This window comes from Myiozetetes cayanensis, unplaced genomic scaffold (assembly GCF_022539395.1).
Source record: "Myiozetetes cayanensis isolate MyiCay16 unplaced genomic scaffold, myiCay2020 scf20-37, whole genome shotgun sequence".
NCBI classification, from domain to species: Eukaryota; Metazoa; Chordata; class Aves; order Passeriformes; family Tyrannidae; genus Myiozetetes; species Myiozetetes cayanensis.
Window position 1 is genome coordinate 15,453,970 of NW_026087412.1, and position 24,331 is coordinate 15,478,300.

At 55.2% G+C, this 24,331-nt stretch overlaps 1 protein-coding gene across 2 annotated transcripts in view; it reads left to right on the plus strand.

Annotated features, from left to right (window-relative positions):
- Positions 1–24,331, plus strand: part of LOC126641184 (ankyrin repeat and fibronectin type-III domain-containing protein 1-like) — a 185,859-nt gene that overhangs the window by 18,175 nt on the left and 143,353 nt on the right. Inside the window, exons 2-3 of one of the 2 annotated variants that reach the window (XM_050317609.1) lie at positions 1,188–1,381; positions 7,422–7,639. In XM_050317609.1, coding sequence (XP_050173566.1) covers positions 1,309–1,381; positions 7,422–7,639 — 291 coding nt within the window. In that variant the 5' untranslated portion in view covers positions 1,188–1,308. Of the gene's footprint in view, positions 1–1,187; positions 1,382–7,421; positions 7,640–24,331 lie in introns of those variants that run through there. The other variant, XM_050317610.1, reaches the window with a different exon arrangement.

The window sequence follows — 24,331 nt, forward strand, 5'->3', positions numbered from 1 at the left end:
TGACCCCACAGAGACCTTGAATTTGTGTTTCTGTGTGTTCCATGGCACCTTTGTGACCTCTGCAGTCCCTGCTGTTGAACTCTGGACCTTCCCCAGAGGCCCGATCCTGGGACCCTGGAGTGACCTGGTTTCTACCACAAATACCTTTCTGGTGTCTTGGATGATTCTCACTGGGGTTTTACTGTCTTAAAGGCAATTTGTATCCCTTCAGTCTTGAACCTGCTGGTTTCTTTTTTTGCTTAATTCAGGTTACCTGTAAGTTTTGAGGTGGGGTGGGTTCTATAATGCTTTGTGTGCTGTCAATGCTGCTTGTGCCTTGCAGCTTAAGATGCAAATCCTCATTACAGTGGCCAAAGGAGAGGGCTGTCCCAACAGCAGTGTGGTGCTCAACATGAGCCAGGTGTGCCCAGGTGGGCAAGGAGGCCAAAGGCCCCTGGGCTGTCCCAGCCATGGTGTGGCCACAGGCCCAGGGCAGTGCCCACCCCTGTGCTGGCACTGCTGGGGCACCTCCAGCCCTGGGGGCAGTTCTGGGCCCCTCGACAAGAGAGACACTGAGGGGCTGGAGCGTGTGCAGGGAAGGGAACGGAGCTGGGAAGGGGCTGGAGCAGCAGGAGCAGCTGAGGGAGCTGGGGGTGCTCAGCCTGGAGAAAAGGAGGCTCAGGGGGGACCTTCTGGCTCTGCAACTCCCTGACAGGAGGGGGGAGCCGGGGGGGTTTGGGCTCTGCTCCCAGGGAACAGGGACAGGAGGAGAGGGAACAGCCTCAAGATGTGCCAGGGAAGTTTTGATGGAATATTGGGAAAATGTCTTCCCTTAAAGGGTGGTGAGCTGTCAGAACAGGCTGCCCAGGGCAGTGGTGGACTCACCATCCCTGGAAGCGTTTAAAAAAGGTGTAGATGTGGCACTTGTGGACATGGGTTAGCACTGGGCATGGGATGGTGCTGCTCAGCAGGCAGCGTGTGTGTCCTGGAAGGGTCCTGTGAAGCCCCATCCCAGCTGCTGAAGGGCAGTGCCCTGTGTGCTCTGCCATCCCAGCTGCTGAAGGGCTGTGCCCTGTGTGCTCTCCCATCCCAGCTGCTGAAGGGCTGTGCCCTGTGTGCTCTGCCATCCCAGCTGCTGAAGGGCAGTGCCCTGTGTGCTCTGCCATCCCAGCTGCTGAAGGGCTGTGCCCTGTGTGCTCTCCCCTCAGGTCTCTGGACAGAAAGCTGCAGCGGCCGCTCCTGGGCAAGTCCCGGACGCTGCCCAGCATCCCCCAGTCCCCGGTGCTGAGCAGGCTCCCCCTCCTCGACTCCACGGCCTACAGGGAGGAGATGCCGGAGCAGAAGCCCTACAAGAAGTGCTCGCCCTCTGACCACCAGAAGGGCTGCACGGTCCCTTCAGCCGGTGAGTTCTGCGGCACCGGGATGAGCCTCTGCCCCTTTCCACTGCAAAACCCCAGCAAACAAACCTTCCCTGCTTCTCCAGGGGCACAAAAAACAAATCCAGCTCCAGCCTGGCTGGGGTTTATCCTGCTCCAAAATCAGCCCTTCTTGATGAACTTTTGGGGTTTTTTGCCCCTGCTTGGGCTTTTCTTTGATCTTGGTACTTAAACCTCCCCATCCTTCATATTATGCTGATGAAAAAGAAGAGTTGGATGTTGAAAGGCACCCAAGGTGGTGATGCTTGGAGCCTTCTGCCGGGGGGTGGTGCTTGGATCTCTCTGCCTCTGGGTGAGCTGCCTCTCCTGGCCACACGTGCCTGGGTGAGCTGCTCTCTCAGGAGCTCCTTGGCCTCTGCAACAGGCCCAAGTGCCTCTTTTCTGTGCCATGAAGTGGCTTCAGGGCACTCATGGATGGTCTCCGGCAGGAGCAGCGGCAGGAGCGTCTCACTGTGCTCTTCCCACAGTCCTGGCTTTGGAGGTTTGCAAATGCTCCCCAGCCTGGCAGTGCGTGTTGGCCCTCAGGTCAGCTCTGAGGGTTTTTATCGTGTTCTTCTACTCTCATGCTGATCCTGATGAAATACTAATACGGTTGGACCAGCTGCTCTGAGCGAGTTTATTGGCAAAACCACTGGTGGCCAAAGTGTTTCAGTGCTTTTGGTGCCAGCAGGATCACGCTGGGACTATAAAAATAATGGGAAATGGGATTATTAGCACTGAAACAACGATAAGGCCTGCAAGCCAGGGCTGACAATCCGGCGCTGAATAAAATCCTTATAAAACAGCTCCCTTCAAACAGCACCCTTGGATTTTTTTATTTTTATGTTTTTTTAAGTCTAACCCGCTCACAGTCGGATCCCTGTGTTACCCAGCAGAGCAGCTGTCCAAACCATGGATTAATTTTAATGCTTTTCAGGCTGCATTTTGTTTCCTGGTGCTACTGATTCTCCCAGAAGTTGGGCACAGAGCAGGTCTGGGATGTTGCTGAGCCCATCCTGCTGTGCTTGTCCTGGTGGAGCCCCTGGGTGTCCTGCAGCACCCGAGCCACTGCTCTGCTGTGGGTGGGACCCACGGTTTTTCTTTCAGCCCCTCAAATTGCTGGAGTGGGTCTTGGAATGGGAAGAATACCTGTGGGAAAGGTTGTGTAGCATCCACCAGAAGGGGCATCCACAGCACCCCTCTGCCGGTCCCTGGCTGGTGTGCTGGTCATTCCAGGGAGCTGTGCTGGAGGGGGAGGGAGAGAGGGAGTGGGAGGCTGGTGTAAGACCATGGGATGATGTCCCAGAGTGAGTCAGACCCACTGCAAACTTGTCAGCTTGTGCTGCAAAACCCTCCTCTCCTGTGGGGGGCTCCTACTCCCTGGAACAGCCGTCCTAGAGCAAACCCCGTGCTTGGCCCTCCCTGCAGAGCAGGAGTGAGGAGGAGCCCTGAGTTCACGTAACGAGGCTTCAGGATCTCGCTTCACTCATGGCCAAGGATGGTGCCTTGGAAGGTGCCAAGGATGCCAAAGGAGGAGGAGGTGTAGGAAAACCCTTGTAGATTGGAAGGCTCCCTGCACAGCCAGAGCCTTGGATGAATGAATGAGGAGTTGTTTTCTATCCAAATCCTCCCGTGTTCTTTTTCTGGCTCAATTAGGAGCTGCTAATTAACTGCTCATGAAGGCTAACCAGGATGCTGTCACAGAGGAGAAAAAGAAGGGATGGTGCTGCAGGATGGGACATCTGGGCAGCAGGACAGGAGTGGGGCAGCACGGGGCAAGTTAACAAACCCCAGGATGATGGAAAGGAAGGCAGGATTGCCACAGGGATCTGTGAGTTAGAGCTGGGCTGCAGCATATCAGGAGAGAGAGGAAATGGCACAGGTTGCCCAGAGAAGCTGTGGCTGCCCCATCCCTTGGAAGTGTTCAAGGCCAGGCTGGACAAGGCTTGGAGCAACCTGATCTGGTGGAAGGTGTCCCTGCCCATGGCAGGGGGTGGGATGAGATGGTCTTTAAGGTCCTTTCCAAGTCAAAACATTCCATGATTCCCTGATAAGTACCTGTTCTTAAAGAACCGGTGAATTTGCTTTGAGCAGGTGCCATCGCTCCCCATTCGAGACAGGGGGACATGGCCAAAATGAGCTCAGGAAGAGGCTCATCCACAGGGACATGAGGCTTGGCAGGAGCAGGGCTGTCCACGGGAGAGGTGATAAGCTCATCTTCCTGGAGGGTTCACCACTCCTTGGCACGGAAACTGCACTCTGGCTTGCTGCTCTTTTGGGGGCCATGAGCAGAGGAGTCACCAAGCCGGGTGTGAGAAGTGGATGAGGTCTGACATCCTCATCTGACCATCAAAACATGTTCCTCAACCTTTTCCTTTGTGTCTCATGGTTCCAGTGTGTCAGTGCTGGAGGAGGGGTGTGCCCTGTCACTCCATGGGAGGGCACAGGAGATTGACCTTCTCTGCAGGTCCTTGTGAGGGTACCAAGGTGCCTGGTGGGGAATTGGGGCCCCCAAGGATGGACAGAAGAGCTGAACCTGTGGCTGCTGAACCTGCCAGATCCTCTCCTCTCAAATACAACCTTCCTTTTCATTGAGGGACTGAGGGTGTCCTGTTGGTCTGGTTTTGATTTTCCTCTTCAGGTAACCCACAAAAGTGATGTGGTCAGCTGGGACACCAAGTTCTCCTTCTCCATCCTATATCCTTCACCCCCTTGCCCAGAGCAGTGCTCCTGGATTAACCCCAAATCCTTATGGCCACAAGCTTGGGATACAGCAAGGGGAAGACAAACACAAATGGGGCTTGACTGAACAGGGGCAGTGCCTGCCTTGTCCCAGTGATTATCCCTTGGGTGTCACACTGCAGCGTGCCAAGAGATTTCACACATGCTTGTGGCACAGAGAAATGAGCTGCCTTTCGCTTCTCATCCCTTTTTCCCCTGGGAAGTTTTAGGTGTGAGACTGAGAAAGACTCTCTGTTGCTCTCTATTCCTCCTACAGCAGGCAGGGGCTTCTCAGCTTTTGGCTGCCTGGAGCTCTCACCTGCAGCCCTCACCTGCAGCCTGCCCAGGGAGGTTGCTGCATGTGGTTTACATTCCTGATCCCTTGCAATTCCCTCCTCTTGCACCTGGAAGGAGCAGACCACTCTGGAGCTCTTCCCTGCCTCCCCCTTCCCTCGTCAGGGAACATGCAGAGCTCTTCAGGAACTGGCTCCGTGCCCCGCTGTGGAGCTGGGAAGAAGTGAACTGATAGCAAGGTTGGTGTGAGCTTATTGGGAATTATGCCCATGGGAGGAAAGGAAAGAAGCCAAAAGGAAGCAGCTGGATTTGAGCTTAGACCAGGATCCTGGAACTACTTTTCCTAAAGCTTGCAGGGATCATCCTGTCCATGCTCAAAGGAGATACTGGAGAGGCACCAGATCTCTGTCCTTGCTGCCCCCTTCATCCTTGGATGTGTGTCCTCCCCACCACTTAAATTCAGAGGGAAGGAAGGTTTTGCAGGAATCATTGCTGTCAAGCCCAAGAGGATGTTTAGAAGACCTTTCAGAGGTGCTCATGTTGAGGGTACAGCTCTGGGTACCAGAGGGGTGAGCAGCTCCAGGGCAGAGGAGCATGAGGATGGTTGGCCTCCAGGTCGTGGGCTTTCTCCTGTCCCTGGAATTTCCTCTCCAGTCTGGATGGGACCCTAAACAACCTGATCTAGTGAGTGGCATCCCTGCCTATGGCAAGAGGGATGGAACAAGATGAGCTTTAAGATCCCTTCCAACCCAAACCATTCTGTGATTCTATGACTTCTTGATCTTTCCCTTCTGACAGTTCTGGGCTTGATCATTGATTTACTTGTTTGGCAGCAATCCGGAAGAAGCCCCTTCAGCACACAGAAAAGCCTTTTGGGGTAGACAAGGCTCTCTCCTGCAGTGGCTCCCCATGCTCAGGGAGGAGGGACCACAGTGTGGTGAGGATCACCCCTCGGGGAGGCCGGGGAGCAGCTCCTGGACTGTGCTGGAGGATGCAGCTCCTGTAGCTCCTTGGAGAGAGAAGAGACCAAGAGCAGCAAAATCCTTGGGAAACGAGGATCGGTGAGATCTGATGTGACCCAGATGAGGCTTGAAACCCAAGTCCTCATCCTCAGGAGAGGTGTCCTGCACAGAGGAGAGGGTGTCCTCTCCCGTGTCCAGCACAGCCTTGGACTGCCTTGCCCAGGGTGGCAGAGCAGGGGTGCCCCGTGGGCTGGGAGGGAGTCTTGGGGACAGAGGGTGGCACAGGCAGTGTCGGGGCCATTGCAGGTGAGGGGCTCTGGGGCTGGTTCCTCCCTCCGTGTGTGATTTCCCTGCGTGGTGGGTGGGTCTCCTCCCGTTTCCTGCTGTGTTCCTGGAGTGAGGCTGTCTCTGCCTCCCAGTCTGGATCTGCCTCCGATTGACGTGTTTGTTCGTTGAATAATCACAGCTTTCAAACAGCAGTTCCTGTGTTGTGTGAGGTGACATTTGGAGAGGAGCAGCAGCAGCTTATTAAATTGAAAGTAGGGGAGGAAAAAAACCGTCACAGTGCTCGGAGTGCTGTGCTCTGGGTTGCCTCTTTCATGGAAGCACAGAATAGTTTGGGTTGGAAGGGACCATAAAGCTCACCTCATCCCACCCCCTGCCGTGGGCAGGGACACCTTCCACTAGCCCAGGTTGCTCCAAGTCTCGTCCAAGCTGGCCTTGGACACTTCCAGGGATGGGGCAGCCACAGCTTCTCTGGGCAACCTGTGCCAGGGCCTGCCCACCCTCACAGGGAAGAATTTAATCCTCATATCCCATCTTACCCTACCCTCTGTCAGTGTGAGTAGGTGGTTGCTCCTCTGGTGGCTTGTAGTCAAGGCTGAGTCCCATCATGTTCCATGGAAACCCCACAGCTTTCCTGGCTGGACTGGACTGTGGCTGGGTTTTACCTTAGGGCCATCATCTGCTTTAAACTCTGGGAAGTGTTTTGCTCCTCAGCCCTGGAGTAGTGGGGTCACCTGGTTTGTGCTCAGAGGTGCTGGAATTTTAATCGTGAGACACTTGCCTTGGGCAGAGGCTGCAGGAGGGGCAGAGCCTCTGAAGGCAACCCTGTGAGATGCACTTTTGGGCTAAAAATTGCTCATTTTTCCAAGAATTGAACAAGAGGCTTTTATTGTTTGTTTGTCATGGCTTGAGCAGTGATTTTGGCTTAAGGGCAAGCTCCAGATGTGAAGAAGAGCTCGGCAACAAAAGCAGGCGGCATCCTAGCTGAAGGGAAGAGTGTGGAGCGGTGATATTCTGGAGACATTTCCTGTTGTTCGGTTGTTTTTCTCTTTTGTTGCAATGAAAATGTGGTCAGTCCTGCCCTGGGAGCACCAGCCTTGCGTGATGCTGACTGTCCTCTGCCACTGCCACCGCTGTCACAGTGTCAGTGAGGTTTGTCCCCAGGCTCTCAGCCCTGCAGAGCTGCTGGTGATGGGCTGGTGGAGACAGGAGGTCTGGCTTCTGTCCTTCATGTGGCTGTTGATTTGCTCCTGGCTGTGCCATAAAGGGTTTTTTTTCTGCAGGAGGAGATGGCAGCAAATCCTTTTGTAATTTGTAACATTTGTGGTGCCTCATTTTTCAAGTTCACAAAGCAAGATTCCAAGACCAGGTTGAGCAGGGCTTGGAGCAACCTGGACTACTGGAAGGTGTCCCTGCCCATGTCAGGGGGTGAAATGGGATGAGCTTTAAGGTCCATTCCAATGCAAACCATTCCATGATTCTCACTATATCTGACTGATTCCTGCCAGGAAGGTGTTGGGGGCTGTGGGTGGGGCTGGGCAGGTTGGGAGCAGGGGCTGTTGCCCAGGGCAGGGGATACTCAGGGGTTTGCAGCAGGGACGTGCCCTCTGACCCCTTCCTGGGGAGTGAATTCCACAGCATCTGTGCCCGAGGGCACGTGGGTGTGGGGTGGGATGCCCACTGGGCATCCCCAGAGGTGCTCTGGAGGGTAGGACACGCCCTGGGCTGCGGATCTGATGGGGTGGCATGTCCTTGTGCTCCCCAGGGGAGGCCTGGCGGCTGGAGGACGACTGCACGGACCCCCCCCGGGACCCCCAGCTGGGCACGGCAGTGGAGGACGCCCCGTTCAGCTACTTCCGCACCCGCTCCTTCTACATGAGGAAGAGCCTGTCCGTGGACAACCACCTGGGAGCCCTCAGCTATGCCGTGCACCCGGCAGAGACCAAGGCCGAGCGCGTCAAGACCAAGCTGCGGCGGCAATTCGTGAGTACCGGCGGGTCTGCCCCGCCCCACCTGCATACACAGAGCTTCCCAAAAACACCCACGTGTTGAGAGCTGGTTTGATGGCCAGCGTTCCCAGAACAAGAGGCAGAGAGGCTGCTCCAGCCTCGGGGAGCAGATGGCAGTGGCAGCTCGAGTTTGCCCACCCCGTGGCAGAGCCCCTCAGCTGGGGGGGTTCCTGGCTCCCCGATCTCAGGGGGCTGTCGCTGGCTCAGGGCTGGCTGGTGCTCAGCCAGGTGATGTGTGGGACAAAGGGCCTGGTCCCTGGGCACCGATCCCTGCTCCCTGGGCTGTCCAAAGCGTGGAACAAGGCTGAAAGTAGGAAACAAGTTTTCCTGTGCTCAGCCTCACGTACATGAGGAACTGCATCTTCCCAAAGGTTTGTTGGGCCAACAATGGGGGGCTGGGGCAACAGTGAGGCAGCACTGAGTCCCTGGGGCAGCTCAGCCCTTCCTGGCCCTTTGGAGCATCCTGGTGGCCGGATAGCCGGGACACGGCAGGGCTGCACCGCAGCTGCAGGAGCCTCTGATCAATGTTTAATGAGCTTTGCCTCTTCTCTTTCCCAGAGACACCCGATCCCAGGGTTCATATGGCCTTGTCCTGCCTCGTTACGGGCTCGGGGATGTAATGAGGGCTCGGGTGTCTCTGTGGTGAAAAGCACTCGGTGTTGATTGGCAATGGGTGAGAGCGTCGGCACAATGGGAGCAGAGTAGGGAGTGAGTGCCTGTGCACCCCGAGGTGCTGAGGCTGAGGCAGTGGGGCTTGTCCTTCCCCAGGCTTTGCTCAGACACATCTGAGACCCCCAAAATCGCTGACGTTCCTCTAACCCAGAGGAGGGGCCGGTCCTCCCCCGGGGCTGCTCTTGGTGTGCCTGGGCTGCGTCGCTGCAGGACAGTGTGAGTCTGGGGGCTCTCCCTGCCTGCTTGTGCTTGGATGGATCATTGGGTGTAATGCTGCTTTTGTGCCTGGGAGGAGAGCTGCACCTCGCAGCGTGTTGGTGGCAGCAGTGGGTGCTCTGGGGGTGAGTCTGGGGGAGCTGGTCACGACCCAGGTGCTGCCAGTGAACCATCGCTGTGGGAGCTGCTGCCGTGGCTCGGGAAGCAGGTGAAAGCTCAGGGATGGAGATGAGTGGCTGAAAGATGCTGGAGCTGTTCAAGCTGAGGCCCTGCTGTGGGGTAAGGCAATGTCTGCTTTGTCTGTCTGCCTGGATCTGTGGCCCCAAGTGCACCCAGCACAGTGGGAGGGACAGGAGGGCGCTGAGACACTGGGGACCATTCCTCTTGCAGGGATGTTTTTTCAGTATCTCCCTGGGACCTGTTCCCCATGACCTCCCTTCTGTATGTGTGGAAGCCCTTGGACTCTCAGCACAGTGTCCTGGTGCCTACAGAGAGGTGGGTTCTGCCCTGCCCTGTGGAGCAGCCCCTGCCCCTGCCCGCTCGATGCCATCCCAGCACCTCTCTGTGCTGTCTGTGGCCCGTTTGATTTGGCCTTCGACTTCCTCGGGGTTTGGGGACCTTTGGCTTTCCTTGGTGTATCCCCAGAGCTGAGTGTTCATCAAGGAACAGAGTAGGACTTCTTTAGGGTGTGGGGTTTTTATTTCCTTGCTACATCACTGCTGGCTCATTCTAACAGGTAAAAGCTGTTGGTGCTGTAGGCTTGGCTATGGTCTCTGACCTTGTGACACCTGCTGAGAAAAACAGACTCGTCCTAGTTGGCAAGGGCATCCTCAGGGCCCTTCAGAGGAGTCCTGAGCAGAAAGTGTGGAGGAAGGTGAGCTGGTAACCTTTCCTGAGGCTTGGGCCAGTACAGGAGCAGCATTCCCCACACATCTCTAGAGCCTGGTTTGTAAGATCAAAGTAAAGGTCCTACCAACCTGGGGAGGTTATTTCCTAGAGCAGTTTTGGGCTCTTGTGTCCTCCCAGGCTGGGTAGTTATCTTCCATCTCCGTGCTGGAGGTGTTGCAGCTTCCCTTGGGTTTGTGTTGCGCCCTGGCCCTGCCTGGCACCTACTCTGCCCAGCCCTGGCTGGTGGAGGAATTGGTGCCAGGGGGATCCACTCTCTTCATGCCTGGCAGAGCACACACAGGAGAGAGTGTGATTTGCCTTTTCCCCCTGACTCATGTGGGACCTTTTAGGAAAGTCCATGTTTAAAAACTGGATTAGTTTTTCTGGGCTGTTGTACTTGCCCAGCCTGTAACGTTGATTTCTGCCTTTGCTCTATCCCTGCTGACAGTCTGAGCCTCCTTGGCCATGCGAGTGCAGCTGCTCGACTTCATTTTCAAATTCCCCAAAATTGAATTTTGGGAATTGCTGAGTGAGGGGGGAGGCTCCTGAGGCTTTGGGTGGGCAGCAGGGACCCTGTGCTGGCAGGGTGGATGGAGACAGGGCAGAGCTATCGCCCACATGAATGCAGTGCCGTGTGGCACATCTCAAATCTCACATCATTAAGCTCTGCCTAATGAAGGCTTTGTGCTGGTCATGGGCACCTGAGCTTGTCCAAGGGAGAATTTATTACAGCTCGTGTGAAAACACTGGAGTCTGGCCTGCCTGCATCCCTGCCCGTGGAGTGCTGGGTGCTGCTGGGGCTGCTGAGGTGCAGAGGGAGCACCTGCAAATGCTGCCTGGCCCTGTTGTGCTGTGCCTGCCGGAGCCCAGCACACCTTCCTCCCCCCCAGAACACCGTGGGGGGGTGGATTTCCTCCAGCCACGGAGCTGGTGACATGTGTCTGCGTCCCCACTCTGGTGTGTGATGGATCTGCACGTACAGATTACTGGAATTTGCATAATTTGAATTTTAAATGAATTCCAATTTTTTGTGATTGTCAGGACGAGTTTTTCTTTCTAATAAGCCTTTCCTTTTAACTCCTCCGAGGCCTGCAGTGCTGTCAGCAATTCCACCCTGGGGACACAGGAGCGGTTGATTGCTTTTGACATCTGTCTCTCACACGGATCCCCGGCCCTGTCCCAGTCACTCCAGCTGTGATGGAGACATGCCCAGGCTGGGACTGTGCTCTGAGACCTTGGTGTGTTGTCTGGGGTCGCTCAGGGATGGCCAAGGGCCTGGTTTGGGTTTTGTGCCCAGCTGGCTCCGAGACGGGCAAGGAGGAGCAGGGATGGGACCTTCTGCAGTGTCCCTTGCCCGGGGGCAGGAGGAGGGTGACAGTTACAGACTGTGTTGATCTCCTTGTCTTCACAGGAGAACTGGTCATTAAAGGCAGGATTAACCCTGTTAAACTCAGCATTAACCTCACAGAGCATTAAAGGAGGTCAGCAGGGCTGAGTCACTGTCTGCGGTGGCTGCGGGGACAGTCAGTGCAGATTGCAGCAGGGCTCTGAGGGGATCTGGGCTCTTCCCTCTTCCCCTGGGGAACTGGAAGTTCTCTGTATCTAGGCCGGTTGTTCTGGCATTGCCCCCTGACTTTGTGATGTTATAATGAACCTTTGAGTCTGATGGCACAGATCCTGCTGCCTCTGGAAGAGGAGGAGCCAGCAGTGCCCGGGGTCCCACCAGTTTGATTTGAGGGCTCTGTCCTGACCCCCCTGCTCCTCCCAAATGACATGCTGCTCCCTGTGCACGAGGGAGGAATTGCCCAGCGTGTGCAGGGGAGATGGAGGAGATCAACCCTTGGCACTGCCGTGGCGTCCCTGGTGCTGCCCCAGCTGCACTTGTTCTTGCTGTGCTTCCTCTGGGTTTCAAGTAGGTGACTCAAGGTTGTGTTGCTTCCCTGACTCTGCACTAATTAACTTGACTCTGTGCTCTCATGCACTGATTTATTTTTTAATCATCATTATTTTTCGGGTGGTATTTTTCCAGGCAGCGATTCTGATATGAAATGTCTGTGCCCCGCAGGAAGCACTCAGAGCACTGTTTGTCTTGGGAGCTCTACAGAGGTGATGAGCAGAGGTAATCCCTGCCTTACAAAGCCATGATGAGAGAGGAAAGGCAAACTGGGATGGGAGAGCCTGGGCAAGGCAGGCAGCGAGGGGAGGAACTCACCGTGTGGCAGAAACTTGATCACACCTGGTGCTCACTGCAGTCACTCACAGTGGCTGGGCTGGCACTGGCTGACATGTACCTGCCCAGGTTCTCCTGTTCCCGTGAATAATGATCAACCTAGAAATGCCTCCTGTTCCTGGTGGTCGCTGCAGTAATATTGGAGAGCACACGGGTCAATGCAGAAGCCGCCTCACCCCAGAGCACCACCAATCCATGGGATGTGAATATCCCAGTCTGGGGGTTTGGTGCCAGCTGAGCTGGGCAGAGCCAGAGACCTAGTAGGACTTTGTAGAACTCAGTTCTGCTTTATCCCAGTGGTTTGGTCTCATTCCTAAGTGTGCAGGGACTTCCCAAGTCTCTGGGGTGCAGCCAGTTGTCCCCTGTATGCAGCCAGTGCTGGAGGCTTTGGCAAGATGCTTATGGTGACAGTGAAATTGGGCTCAGCCCTGCTGTAACCCTGCTGGTACCAGCGAAATCCCAGCTCTCTCCTTGCTGTTGGGTTCTATTCTGACAGTTCTATAAACCTGCTTTCAGAAAGTGCCAGCAAACAGCCAGAAAATGCTTGGCTCTGCCTGTAGTTCAGTGTGACAAAAAGAAATAATAATAAAAAAAATAGAATCATAGAATCCCAGAATGGTTTGGGTTGGAAGGATCCTTAAAATCTATCTCATTCCACCCCCCTGCCATGGGCAGGGACACCTTCCACTAGACCAGGTTGCTCCAAGCCCCATCCAAGCTGGCCTTGGACACTTCCAGGGCTGGGGCAGCCACAGTTTCTCTGGGCTGAACGAATGACTGTGCAGGAGGCAGCTCAGCTGTGCCTGGTGGGGAGGTGGAACAGGGCAGTGAGTCTCCCTGGATCCACATGCACACTGCCTCAGCCTGCAGAGCAGAATGGCAGTGAGTGCCTGAAGGAGGTGGATGCAAAGGCAAGTGAAGGATGAGCTCCGTGTATCACTCCCTGGGCCCAGCCCCTCCCTGTCACTTTGCTCATTTTCTGACTGCTGTTCACTGAGTATTTAAAAAAACCCCAACATCCTGATACATAAGGTGATGTTGGAGCCAGAGAGCAGCTCATTCCCCTGGGAGCAGGGAAGAGACTCCCTGTGAATCACCCCAATTTGCAAATTAGTGTGGGAGGGAACCGGCCCAGTGATGCTCCAAACCAAAACCTACCCGGCTCATTTCTTTGGTGAACGTGGGTTTGTTTGCAGCAGCAGCTTGTGGCGTCCCAACAGGGGCTTTGTGATGCCTCTAGTAAAGCAGGGATGGCTTGGGAAAAGGAGAGTGTGCTGTGGGACTGCTCTAAGCATTCCCACTCAAAGGGTGATGCCCCCTGTGAGAAGAATTAGGAATTAGAGGGGCAGTTTTTGGGGATCACTCCAAGCTGGGGTGGCTCTGTCGGGGTTTGGGACAGTGTGATACATCCCACTTGGGCAAAGCCAAGCTGGGACCAGGTGTCTGTGACAAACAGCATGGACTGGATGGAGGAGGGTGAAGCCTCTCCTGTTTGCTGTAAGTGATGTGGGTCAAGTGTTGGGCAGAGTGAGAGCACAGGGCTCTAAAATAAACACACAGGAGCTGTGGGACCCTGAGCTTGAAACTGGAAGGGTTTTTTAGCTTTGGGTTTGATTTCAATACTGCCATTGCAGGGTGGGTGCTAGTGAGAACTACGTATCATTTTCCAGGGCTTTCCCAAGAAAATATGGAGGCTGGCTGCGGTTCTTTCCAAATAACTTATGCAAAGTACCATGAAATAATCTCTAGATTCAAAATCTAACAATCACAATGAAGACCCACCATGATCTCCCTGCAAACCTGCAGTGTTTGCTCCCTCTGGTGGCTTTGCTCCGGGGAGGAGAGCCTGGGTCAGGCTGCGCAGGGCTGGGGGTGTTGTGGGGCACCAGGAGCTGGTGCAGGAGCATCCCATGGGCTGTCAGAGCCAAAAGCAGCAGCTTCAACAAATCCAAGTGCAGGGCCCTGCACCGGGGCCAGGGCAATCACAAGTACAGGCTGGGCAGAGATTGGATCGACAGCAGCCCTGAGGAGAAAGGCTTGGGGTGTTGGTGGATGAGGGGCTGGACATGCCCTGGCTGTGTGTGCTGAGACCCAGAGACCTCCCATGCCCTGGGCTGATCCCACAGCGTGGGCAGCAGGGGAGGGGGAGATTCTGCCCCTCTGCCCCCTCAGGTGAGTCCCCCCTGCAGAGCTGCTCCAGATATGGGGAACCAACAGCACAAGGATGTGGAGCTGCTGGAGAGAGTCCAGAGGAGCCCACGGAGATGCTCCAAGGGTGGAGCCCCTCTGCTCTGGAGCCAGGCTGGGAGAGCTGGGGGGTTCACCTGGAGAAGAGAAGGCTCCAGGGAGACCTGAGAGCCCCTTGCAGGGCCTAAAGGGGCTCCAGGAGAGCTGGAGAGGGACTGGGGACAAGGGATGGAGGGACAGGACGAGGGAGAATGGCTTCCCACTGCCAGAGGGCAGGGTTAGATGGGATATTGGGAAGAAATTCTTCCCTGTGAGGGTGGGGAGGCCCTGGCACAGGTTGCCCAGAGAAGCTGTGGCTGCCCCATCCCTGGAAGTGTCCAAGGCCAGGTTGGATGTGGCTTGGAGCACCCTGGGCTGGTGGAAGGTGTCCCTGCCCATGGCAGGGGTGGAATGAGATGAGCTTTGGGGTCCCTTCCAACCCAAGCCATTCCATGATTCTCTCAAGTTTTTAGCCTCTGATGCATTAACATTTTGTTTCTGCACAAGGAACATCAAATGCTCAGAGAGCAGCAGGGCTGAGGAGGAGGAGAGAAGAGTCCTTTGCCAACTTCCAATTTTACTCTACTTCTTCAAGTGAGACTTGCCAAAAATGTGTATCCTTTGGTATGTGAAGTTTGTGTGAAAGAAGAAAATAACCCCAGTAATTTAAAATGAGTGAGACACTATTTTATGAGCTGGTGTGTTCCTCCTCCTCAGTGGGACTGGAGTCTCACAGTGTGAAACTCAGATGAGTTTTAGGTGGGAGCTGCAGCCTGGGTGGGGTCTTGGCGGTGCAGGGTGGGCTGGGGATGCTTTGGGCTGCAGCCAGCGATGGTCCATCTGCGTGGAAAACCGAACGCTTTTGGATGGTTTGATCCTGCTGAGCACATGAAGGCTTGAGCTGGCAGGGCCCAGAGCAGGTTCTGGTTGGGGTGAGGAGGTGCCTCTCCCAGTACAGCTTCTCCTCCTTTGGCTGGTTGTCCCCTCCCAGCAGCTGGCTGTGATGGTGACAGTGGCCACATGTCTGCTGCCCAGGCCCTTCCTGGCCTCCGTATCCATCCAGGCCCTGCCTTCTAGTGTTGTTCCTGTTAATCCCAAAGTGCAAACTCTGGTGAGTTTTGTCATCCTAATTTCCTTTTCTTCTGTGGTTTAACCTCAAGAATGGCTTTGTGATGGCAGGTCCCTGGATCCAGCCTGGTAACTGCTCAGACCAGGTGTAGGTCACTGCTCAGACCAGGTCCCATCCTCTGCTGATGGTGGGGTCTCTTGGTCCACCTGCAGGCCTTCCTTGTATCTCCCTTGGAGATTTACTCTTCCTCTCGAGCCTCTTGCTCTTGCTTTCCCAGGTCTCAGACAGCGAATTTGTTTGCTGTAGTCTGTCCTCTTACACTCAGACTCACAGTCTGCAGCTCGTTGGGTTGTCCTGATGTGAGGAAGGCAGGTGCCCCAGGCTCATGAGCAAATGCTGCAATCCCCAGGTGCCTTTCATTAGCCATTGGAGTGTGCCAGCCAAGGAAGTACTTGAACAGCCTCAGGTTTAAATGCTTCAGAGCACTTTCCCTGCAAGCAAATTCATACAGGGAGGTGCTTGTGCCTGAATAAGCCCTTTGGGACACCCTCTGTGGCTTCACAGAGACTCAAGGATCTGGCAAGTGGATCCAGCTGCAGGACTGGGAGCATTTGAGTGTCGTGGCTGTGTGGAGGTGGCACTTGGTGTGTGCTGGATGCCATCAGCTGGCTGCTGCAAACCTCTCCAGGAGCAGCCTGCCTGGGATGCTGGATAAATCACCAGTGGGCTGTAAAACAGTTTTTCCCTTTAGAAAACGTGGAGCTCTGAGATGCAGTAGCACTCGTGTGCTGCAAGAGGTCTCTGCAGCACAGCACTTCGTGCTCGGGCTCCCAGCACGGAGCGGCTGCTCCAGCTCCTCTCACCACCCTGCAGGAAGTGGTTCCTTGCACCTACCCCTGCTCTCACTGGAGAGCTCCGAGTTCTCAGCCTCTGAATCACGGGATCCCATACTGGTTGAGGTTAGAAGGGTTCTTAAAGCTCATCTTTTTGCATAGGCAGGAACACCTTCCACTAGACCAGGTGAATCCAGACCCCATCCAACCTGGCCTTGGACACTTCCAGGGATGGGGCAGCCACAGCTTCTCTGGGCAACCTGTGCCAGGGCCTCCCCACCCTCACAGGGAAGAATTTCTTCCCAATATCCCATTTAACCCTGCCCTCTGGCAGTGGGAAGCCATTCCCCCTTGTCCTTCCCCTCTAGTGCCTTGTCCAGAGTCCCTCTCCAGGTGTCTCGTACCTCAGTCTCCCCAGTTCTTGCACCTTGGAGCCTGTGGAAAACTACCAGAGCTCCCCAAAGCAGCAGGGGGTCACGATGTCAGCACATCTGATGTCCCTCATTCGTGATGCTGTCAGGGCTCTGTGCTCTCCCTGCACCTGCAGCTGGCACTCGGCTTTTGCTGCATCCACTTTCTAGGGTGACCCTGTGGCCAGTGGGAGTGGTGGGACATGACCCTGGTGCTCCCCAGGCATGCTCATCCTGCTGCAGGTTCTGGGGTGCCAACACCTCCTGTGGGGTTTGCTGCCTGCTGGGTGTTGCTGGAAATCACAGAACGGGCCGAGCTGGAAGGGACCCACAAGGATCATCGAGTCCAACCCTCAGCCCTGCACAGAACCATCCCCAGCAGTCACCCTCTGTGCTCCAGAGGATCATCCAAACTCTCCTGCAGCTCTGGCAGCCTTGGGGCTGTGCCCACTGCCCTGGGGAGCCTGTTCAGTGCCAACCACCCTCTGGGGGAAGAACCTTTCCCTGAGATCCAACCTGAGCCTGCCCTGACACAGCTCCAGCCATTCCCTGGGGGCTGTCCCTGGTCCCCCCAGAGCAGAGCTCAGTCCTGCCCCTCCTCTGCCCCTGCCCAGGCAGTTGGAACTGCAGTGAGGTCTCCCCTCAGTGTCCTCTGCTCCAGCTGAACACACCAAGTGCCCTCAGTGTCCTCATGTGGCTTCAAATCAAGGCCCTTCCCCATCTTTGTTGCCCTCCTTTGGACACTCTTTAATGGCTTTAGACCTTCCTTATATCTCAGCTGAGGAGGGAGTGACTTTGGGGGATGTTGTCACAGACCAGAACCCACACGTGAACAGAGGTTTTTCTGGCCCACAGAAAACCTGCAGCTCCCTTGGCAGAACTGATTTCCAGCAGCTCCCCTGGCAGTGCAGTGTGCTAGGACAGCTGCCACGCTGCCTCACGGGACACTGCAGGGGAGAGCTGGTGTGTCCAGCTTGTGTTGCCACCTCTCTCCTTTCCCCCTCTGTGTGTCAGTGCCCACCCTGGCACGTGGGAACACATTGGCACCCCGAGGTCTGTCTGGGCACAGCCTGGAGCTGGTTGAGCTCCTTGGGGAAGGCTGACAGTGGAGGGCAGAAGGTCTGGTGGAGGCTGGGGATGGGGAGAGTTCTCTGCCATCACACACAGGGTTCCTGGCAGGGTCTCCACAGGTTCTCTCCCTCACCAAGAGGCTTGTGGTGATGCCTGACACTTCCCAGGGAGCACAGCGAGGCGGAGGCTCCGGGAAGGAGCTGGCAGTGATCTCAAAGGGGATGTTGAGGCTGGAGATTAAGCGGAGCATTTCCGGTGGGAAAGCTGATGTCTGGGCTCGGGTGTCACCTCGCTTTGACAGCAACAACAGCCCCGTTGCAGTTGGGAAGGATGGAAAAAGAAAGGAACCTGAAACCTAAGAGCTGTTTTGCTATTTGCTTTGGTTCTGTTTTTACTCCAAGAATAGAAACAAAGACGGTGGATTTGCATCACCAGGAGCAACTTGAGGAGGGAGGAGGAAGCGATGGGGCCTCATTAGTGGCAGGAATGTGCTGGCAAGAGGAGGGCCCTGGTGACAGGGAGGTGGTTTGACCTGGGGGTTCCTATTAGCATTTGGTTCATCTCACTTGTGTTTCATTTTTTTAATGACCAGTTTGTGAGGTTCCGCAAGCAGAGCCTTATCTCTGCCAGGGAGTACTGGCAGAGGCAGAGAGAGCCCAGGCTGCAGCACAGAGGAAGGTGCCTTTGGAGGTGCCCCACTTGCATAGTCAAGTCTTGATCTCCTGGAAAGAAAAGGAGATTTATCTCTCTCTGCACTGACTGTTTAGAGGGCTTTGCATGTCACATGTAAAGCTGTTTTTCCTGGTTCCAACTGCTGCAGTGGCATCTCCGGTCTGAGCTCAGAGGTGACTTTCCAAGGCAGAGAGTAGTTTTTCTGAGATGTCTGACTGCCAGCATGACAACATTCAACTTCTGGATCTCCCTGTTCCCTGCCAGCAGAAATGTCCTGCCCTGTGATAAGTTGCAGCACTTGTGGGTACTTTGAGGAAAGCAGGATGAAACTGCTGTCTTGGAATGACCCTGTGGGCTTCCAGTTTATCTGTGGGTGAGGTCCTGGAAAGATCCTACATGCTCCCAGTTTCTCCATGGGGTTTTGGGGTCTTGACACTCTTGTCTAGGCCTCTCTTATCTCCTGGGGAAGAGAGGGAGGAAACTGGTTGCTGGAGCAGACCAGATAAGCAGCTCCATGTAAAGAAGGCCCACGGGACATTGATAGGGCTGTGCTGGACCTGGGCCTTGGTTCAGCTCCTCCTGCCTTCACCTCTGGCACCTGCACTGCATGGTGAGGAGGAACCACACACGTGGTCTGTGGTTCACCTGGGCTGGCAGGGGCTCGTGCTTCTTCCCCTCTGAGGGGGGCATCGTTCCCTTTCAATAGCTGGCCTCTGTGTCCTTATGGGTGGGTTCCTCTTCCAGGCCTGAAAGTCAACAGCAAATCCAGCCCAAAGCTTGGCTGGTTCATGCAGGTTTTTGTTCAGGTGACCATTTACTGTCCTTGTGGCCACCAGGTACCCCTGGTGAGCATCTGAGGCATCAGCTCTGGAGCTATAGGATGTGCAGTGGCTGCTTGGGTGGGAGGGTGGAGCATTGGCTGCCCAAAAAGTAGGGAAAATAGAGTCCCAGTGCCTGGTGTGAGAGGGAGCTTGTTCTGACTGTGGGCCTTTGCTTGCTGTGGAAAGGCACCAGGTCCCTCACACTGGGATCAAGCCCTGTGATGCTCCAGGAGAAACACACAAACCACACAATTCCCTGGGAGACTTTCTGCTGTTGAGCTTGTTTTCCCTCATGGGGAGTGTTTGGACAGGAAGCAGGAGGGGTGCTGGAGAGCCCTGGTGGGATTCAGGTGAATCCAGCCTTTCCCCCAGACCTCTGGCTGCTCTGTGGCTCTGGTGTGCTCTTGTCACATGCTTCAGGGTGACATTTTGTTCATCTCACTTCTGGAGAGCACTGGAACAGGCTGCCTGGAGAGGATGTGGAGTCTCCCCCACCTGGACACAATCCTGTGCCATGTGCTCTGGGATGACCCTACCTGAGCAGGGAGATTGGACCAGGTGACTCCTCCAGTGGTTCTTCCAACCTGAACCATTCGTGGGTTCTGTGACAATGCTGGTGGCCTGAAACAGCATTCCCAGCCTTTCTGCACTGAGCCTGTGAGGAGGCATCCTCTCAGGTAGGTGCAGGCCCTTCTGCCATCCTCCCATCTTCCTCCCGAGGTGGCTTCAACACCAGAGAGCCGTTGGATGTGATTACACATTGCCTGGTAAATCAGCAAAGCTGCTTTGTCATCTGAGAGGCCAAGTGGAGAAACTGCAAACCTTCACCTGGAGCAGCCTTGGGCACGGCCTGCTCTGAGTCTGTCTGACAGGACACTGAGCTGGAGGTCTGAGCACCCTGAGCACCGTGTGACAGGAGCTCTGGCAGCTGGGCACGTCCTCCTGGGGCTCATGCACTGGTTTAACACCAAACTGGTTTTAGTTTCTGACATGTTCAGCAGATCAAAGTGTTTTCTTTCCCTGGACCCGTGGCCACAGGCATCCAGAGATGACATCACTGAGCTCCATGGTCTGTGGTGTCTGTCCTCCCTCTGGGGGTGTCTGTCCTCCCCCTGGGGGTGTCTGTCCAAGCAGGGTCCTGCTTTTGGGCACCCTTTTCTTGCTTTTGGTGGTGTCTGGGAATGCTGAGCTCCAGCCATCTGTCTGCTTGGGCTGGATTTTCATGGGAATCCTCCAGGACTGTGGTGTGGTGAGATGGATGTGCCCCAGCACCTGTGCCCATGGGGTGTGGATGGACCTGTTGGGTTCTGGAGCGTTGCTTTCAGCTTTACAAGGGTGAGCCTGCTCTTTTCAGGCCTGCAGCCCTTGAGACAGTGGCAGGCTCAGCTTTGTGTGTTGTTGGGCTTTGAGCCCTCATGGGAGCAGCTGTTTGGAATGGGCTGTGCTTGGCACCCGAATCCCTCTGGTGCTTTCCCATCCTGCTGGTGCCACTGCAGGTGGGTTTGGTTTGTGCTCCTTGTTTTCTGTGTGTGCCCCATCGTGGGGTTGTGGGTCTGACCAAAGCCCACGTGCCTCTCTTGGAAGAGCATCAGTGGAGCTGGGAGAGCCACCAGGAGCTCTGAGTGTGCTGCAAACACTTTATTGGGGAAATTAATGACCTTGCTGAGAAAAGGCTGATTTTTCATCCTGGGAAGGAAATGAGTGAGGAAGTTACTGTCACAGAGTGCTGGGGAAACCTCAGTAAAGCAGCCTGGGAGTGTTCCAGGGCAGAATCACAGAACTACAGAATCTCCTGAGCTGGAAGGGATGCACAAGGATCATCCAGTCCAACTCCTGGCCCTGCACAGACACCCCAACAATCCCACCCTGTGTCTGATAGCATTGTCCAAACATTCCCTGAGCTCTGAAAGCCTGGGAAAGAGCAGAGGGTGGGATCCATCTCTGTTCATGCTGCAGGAGACCCAGCCTGTGGAACTGAGAAGTGGCTCCTGCATCCCCAGCTGGCACAGAACAGCAGTAACTCCCTGCCCTGCCCATCCTCCTGGCCAGCCCACCCAGGCTGGAGGTGATGGAGACCCCGGCAGAGAGTGGAGGGGACAAGGCTCAGGTTTATTTTAAACCATATGCTCAAGGTCCTTGGCTGCTGTGAGCCAGTGTGGGGCTGCAGGAAACTCAAAACTGTGTGAACACACACAGCTCAAAGCCTGCTCTAAATATTTTTAATTACCCTGCATGTGGAGATCTTTTACAAGCCATCTCTATTCTGGGGCCTTGGCCACAGAAAAATATTTAGATCAGCAGCGAGGCAAGTAATCTTGGTTCAGGGTTTTACTTTGCAGGTTCTTTTTGCATAGGGTTGATCTTTCTTTAGTCTTGGTTTTGTTTAGCAGTTCCCATCACACGCAGACTCGGACCCTCACACCCTCGGACGTGTCTCCTTTCTCCAGGACCATCCAACACCCCCACGGGCATCGCTCCCCCTTCCCAAAAAGTTATTGTTCCTAGAAAGCAGAGAAGCGCTGCTGGAATGTTAATTGGGGGAAGTGAATAACCAGGGCTCCCCTCTGCCTAACCTTCCCCAGCCCCCTCTTAACGAGCAAATTGCATTTATTTAGGCATTGAAGGCCCTGTCTCTATCCCCTGGGCAGACTGAAGTGTCCATTGTGCAGCCCTGCATTGGGATTTGCATTTGTTCCAGGAATTTTTTTTTTTTTTTAAAGAAAGGCAATTTTTAAGGAGGGTGGGGGGCACAACACCCCTTTCTCTCGCTGCGGGGAGAGATGGGTTGTGGTGGGCAGAGGTGGGCACGGGAGTGGGTTTGTCACCGGTGCCGTTCCCACAGTCACTTAGGCTTCACTCACGGAAGGGAGTGTGTGTGTCTCCCCATCTCTCCTTGTCAGGCTCATGGAGGAGGCAGGGAAGGTGAAATCCAGCCCATGTTTGCGGTAGGAAGCGAATCCATCGTGTCTCGCTGTGTGCTCAGGGTGCTGCTCCCTGCCAGCCCTGGGGCCCTGCTCCCGCTCCCACCTCCTGCCCAGCCCAGAAAGTGGCACTGGCAGGGCTCTGGCTGAGCCTGTGCTGATGGGAAGAGGTTTTCCTAGCGAGAATGAGGCTTTGAGGCCATCCCTGAAAAGCCACTCGAAGCCGCTGAGCTGCCCCGGGGGGATTGTGGGTTTGTATCTTGTGTTGCTCGGTGGTGAGAGCTCCATCGAGCACGGCCCTGAGGCTGTGGTTTGTGGCTGAGATTATGGTTTCCACAGATGTGCAGAGCTGGCTGGGGACCCCCAGCTGGGCTGGGGCAGGGGCAGTCCCCAATATTTCTGTTTTCCTGCTCACTGGGCTTTGGATTTACCAGTTGAACCACTGGTTGGGTTTTAGAATCAGGATCAGAGAATGGTTTGGTTTGGAAGGGAAGTTGAAGCTCATCCCATTCCATCCCCTGCCATGGGCAGGGACACCTTCCACCAGCCCAGGTTGCTCCAAGCCCCATCCAACCTGGCCTTGAACACTTCCAGGGATGGGGCAGCCACAGTTTCTCTGGGCAACCTGTGCCATCACTTCCAGACAAATGATAATCCAGATCAAATGGATAATTCTACAGAGTGATTAAAGTAAAAACAGGTAATTCTGCAGAGATAGCATTGGGTTGAAAACTGAGGGCTCAGCCCCAAATCCCTGCCACGTAGCCCTGCAGGATTTCAAGCCCTTGGAAAGCAAATTTCCCATGTGTTTAGTGCTGAGTTTAGGCAGGCAGGCCTGGAAGTGAGGGGCAGTGCAGAGCTCCCAGCAGCAGTAGAAAGATGGCTTGTGCTGGGCTGATGCTCAGCCCTGTCTCATGCCCTTTTCACAGAATCACAGAATATGCCAAGTTGGAAGGGACCCACAAGGAGTGGGTCATGAGTCAACCCCTGGTTCTGCCCAGGACACCCCAACTATCCCACCCTGTCCCTGAGAGTGTTGTCCAAACACTCTTTGAGCTCTGGCAGCCTTGGGGCTGTGCCCACTGCCCTGGGGAGCCTGTTCAGTGCCAACCACCCTCTGGGGGAAGAACCTTTCGCTGAGATCCAACCTGAGCCTGCCCTGACACAGCTCCAGCCATTCCCTGGGGGCTGTCCCTGGTCACAGGGAGCAGAAATCGGAGCTGCCCCTCTGCTGCCCCTCCTGAGGAAGCTGTACACTCTGATGAGATTCCTTCTGCAAAGTAACCCTCTGGAAGCTCTGGATAGCTCCTGCTTCCCAGCTCTCTTTTCCACGTGGCAGACCGTGCTTTGCACTGATGGGTATCTCTTGCTGCCTGCCCTGTGACCGATTGCTCACAAGCTTTGTAGCACCTGAATGTGCAGAAAATACCTCAGAGGCAGCAGAACAGAGGTGTTGGATGCTGAACTTGCTTGGTGGCAGCATCCTCTGCGGGACCCCCCTCTTGGGGGTGTTTGATGTTAAGTGTAACAGCCTCAGTGCCTGCGTGGGAACTTGCACCCTTTCCCTTGGGTGTGCACCCCACCCTGCACACTGGGGTCACCCCTGTGCTCTGCCTGCTTGAGCTTCACACAGAGGGAGCATTTCCCATCTTTTCCATAGATTAAACCCCATGTTTTCCGTCCCCAGCTCCCTGCTCAAGTGCCTGTGCAGCTCCAGCCGCTCTCTGTGCCTCTCGTTCCCTCCAGCCCTTGCCTCTGCCCACCCTCCCTCACTGCTCCTCCTCTCCTGTTCACTCTGCTCCTCCAGCTTTGCTGGGATAGGGAGAGGTGCAAGCTGGCATTCCCATGTCTGGGAGTCAATGGGAGAGACACCGTGGTGGCAGGAGGAGGTTGCAGGTCCTGGCTTTACCCATCCCTTCCTTTTTTCAGCACAAAGGAGGGAGAGCAGCAGCCAAACCAGACCGAATTCTGGGTCTCTCTGTTGCATTGGGAGACTCTTTGTTGCTCATGTGTCGCTGATTTGTATATTCATGATTAAACCTGCAGCTGTCCAGCGCCAGGAGGATTTGGGATGAATGACAATGACAAGAGACAAGGTCTTTACAAATAAAGTAATCATTTCTCCCTGCACTTCGCATTCATCCCCTTTCAAAGGGTCTCTGTGTGACGCAGATTTGCTGTACTTTGATGCTGGGGCTGCCAGGAGATGTCTGGATCTTGCAGCCCCCTTTATTCCCGTGGCAGCCGTGGGCCCGATGACGTGGGAGGAAGGGGCAGTGTGTTAAATGCTCTGATAGTTTCTAATGGTGTCAAACTCTGCCATTTAAAATGGGGCTTTCATGCTAGAGAAGAATTGAAAGGGGAAGATGGGCGTGAAAATCAATGCCGTGGCCTCCGTTCCTCCACAGCGTCCCTGTCGTGGGTCTTGATCAACTCCCTCCCCTGGTCCTGCTTCCCCTCCCACTGGAGCTTAATCCTCTGCTGATGGCATCCCCGTGTTGCCACGGGAATGGCTTCACCTCTGCCTGCTGGAGAGCTGGAGCTGGATCTGCTGGTGGTGACCTGGTGGGGAGGTGACCCCATTCCTGCTGGGCCCATGGTTGGCACAGAGGTGGCTGGAGGTCAACACACGCCCTG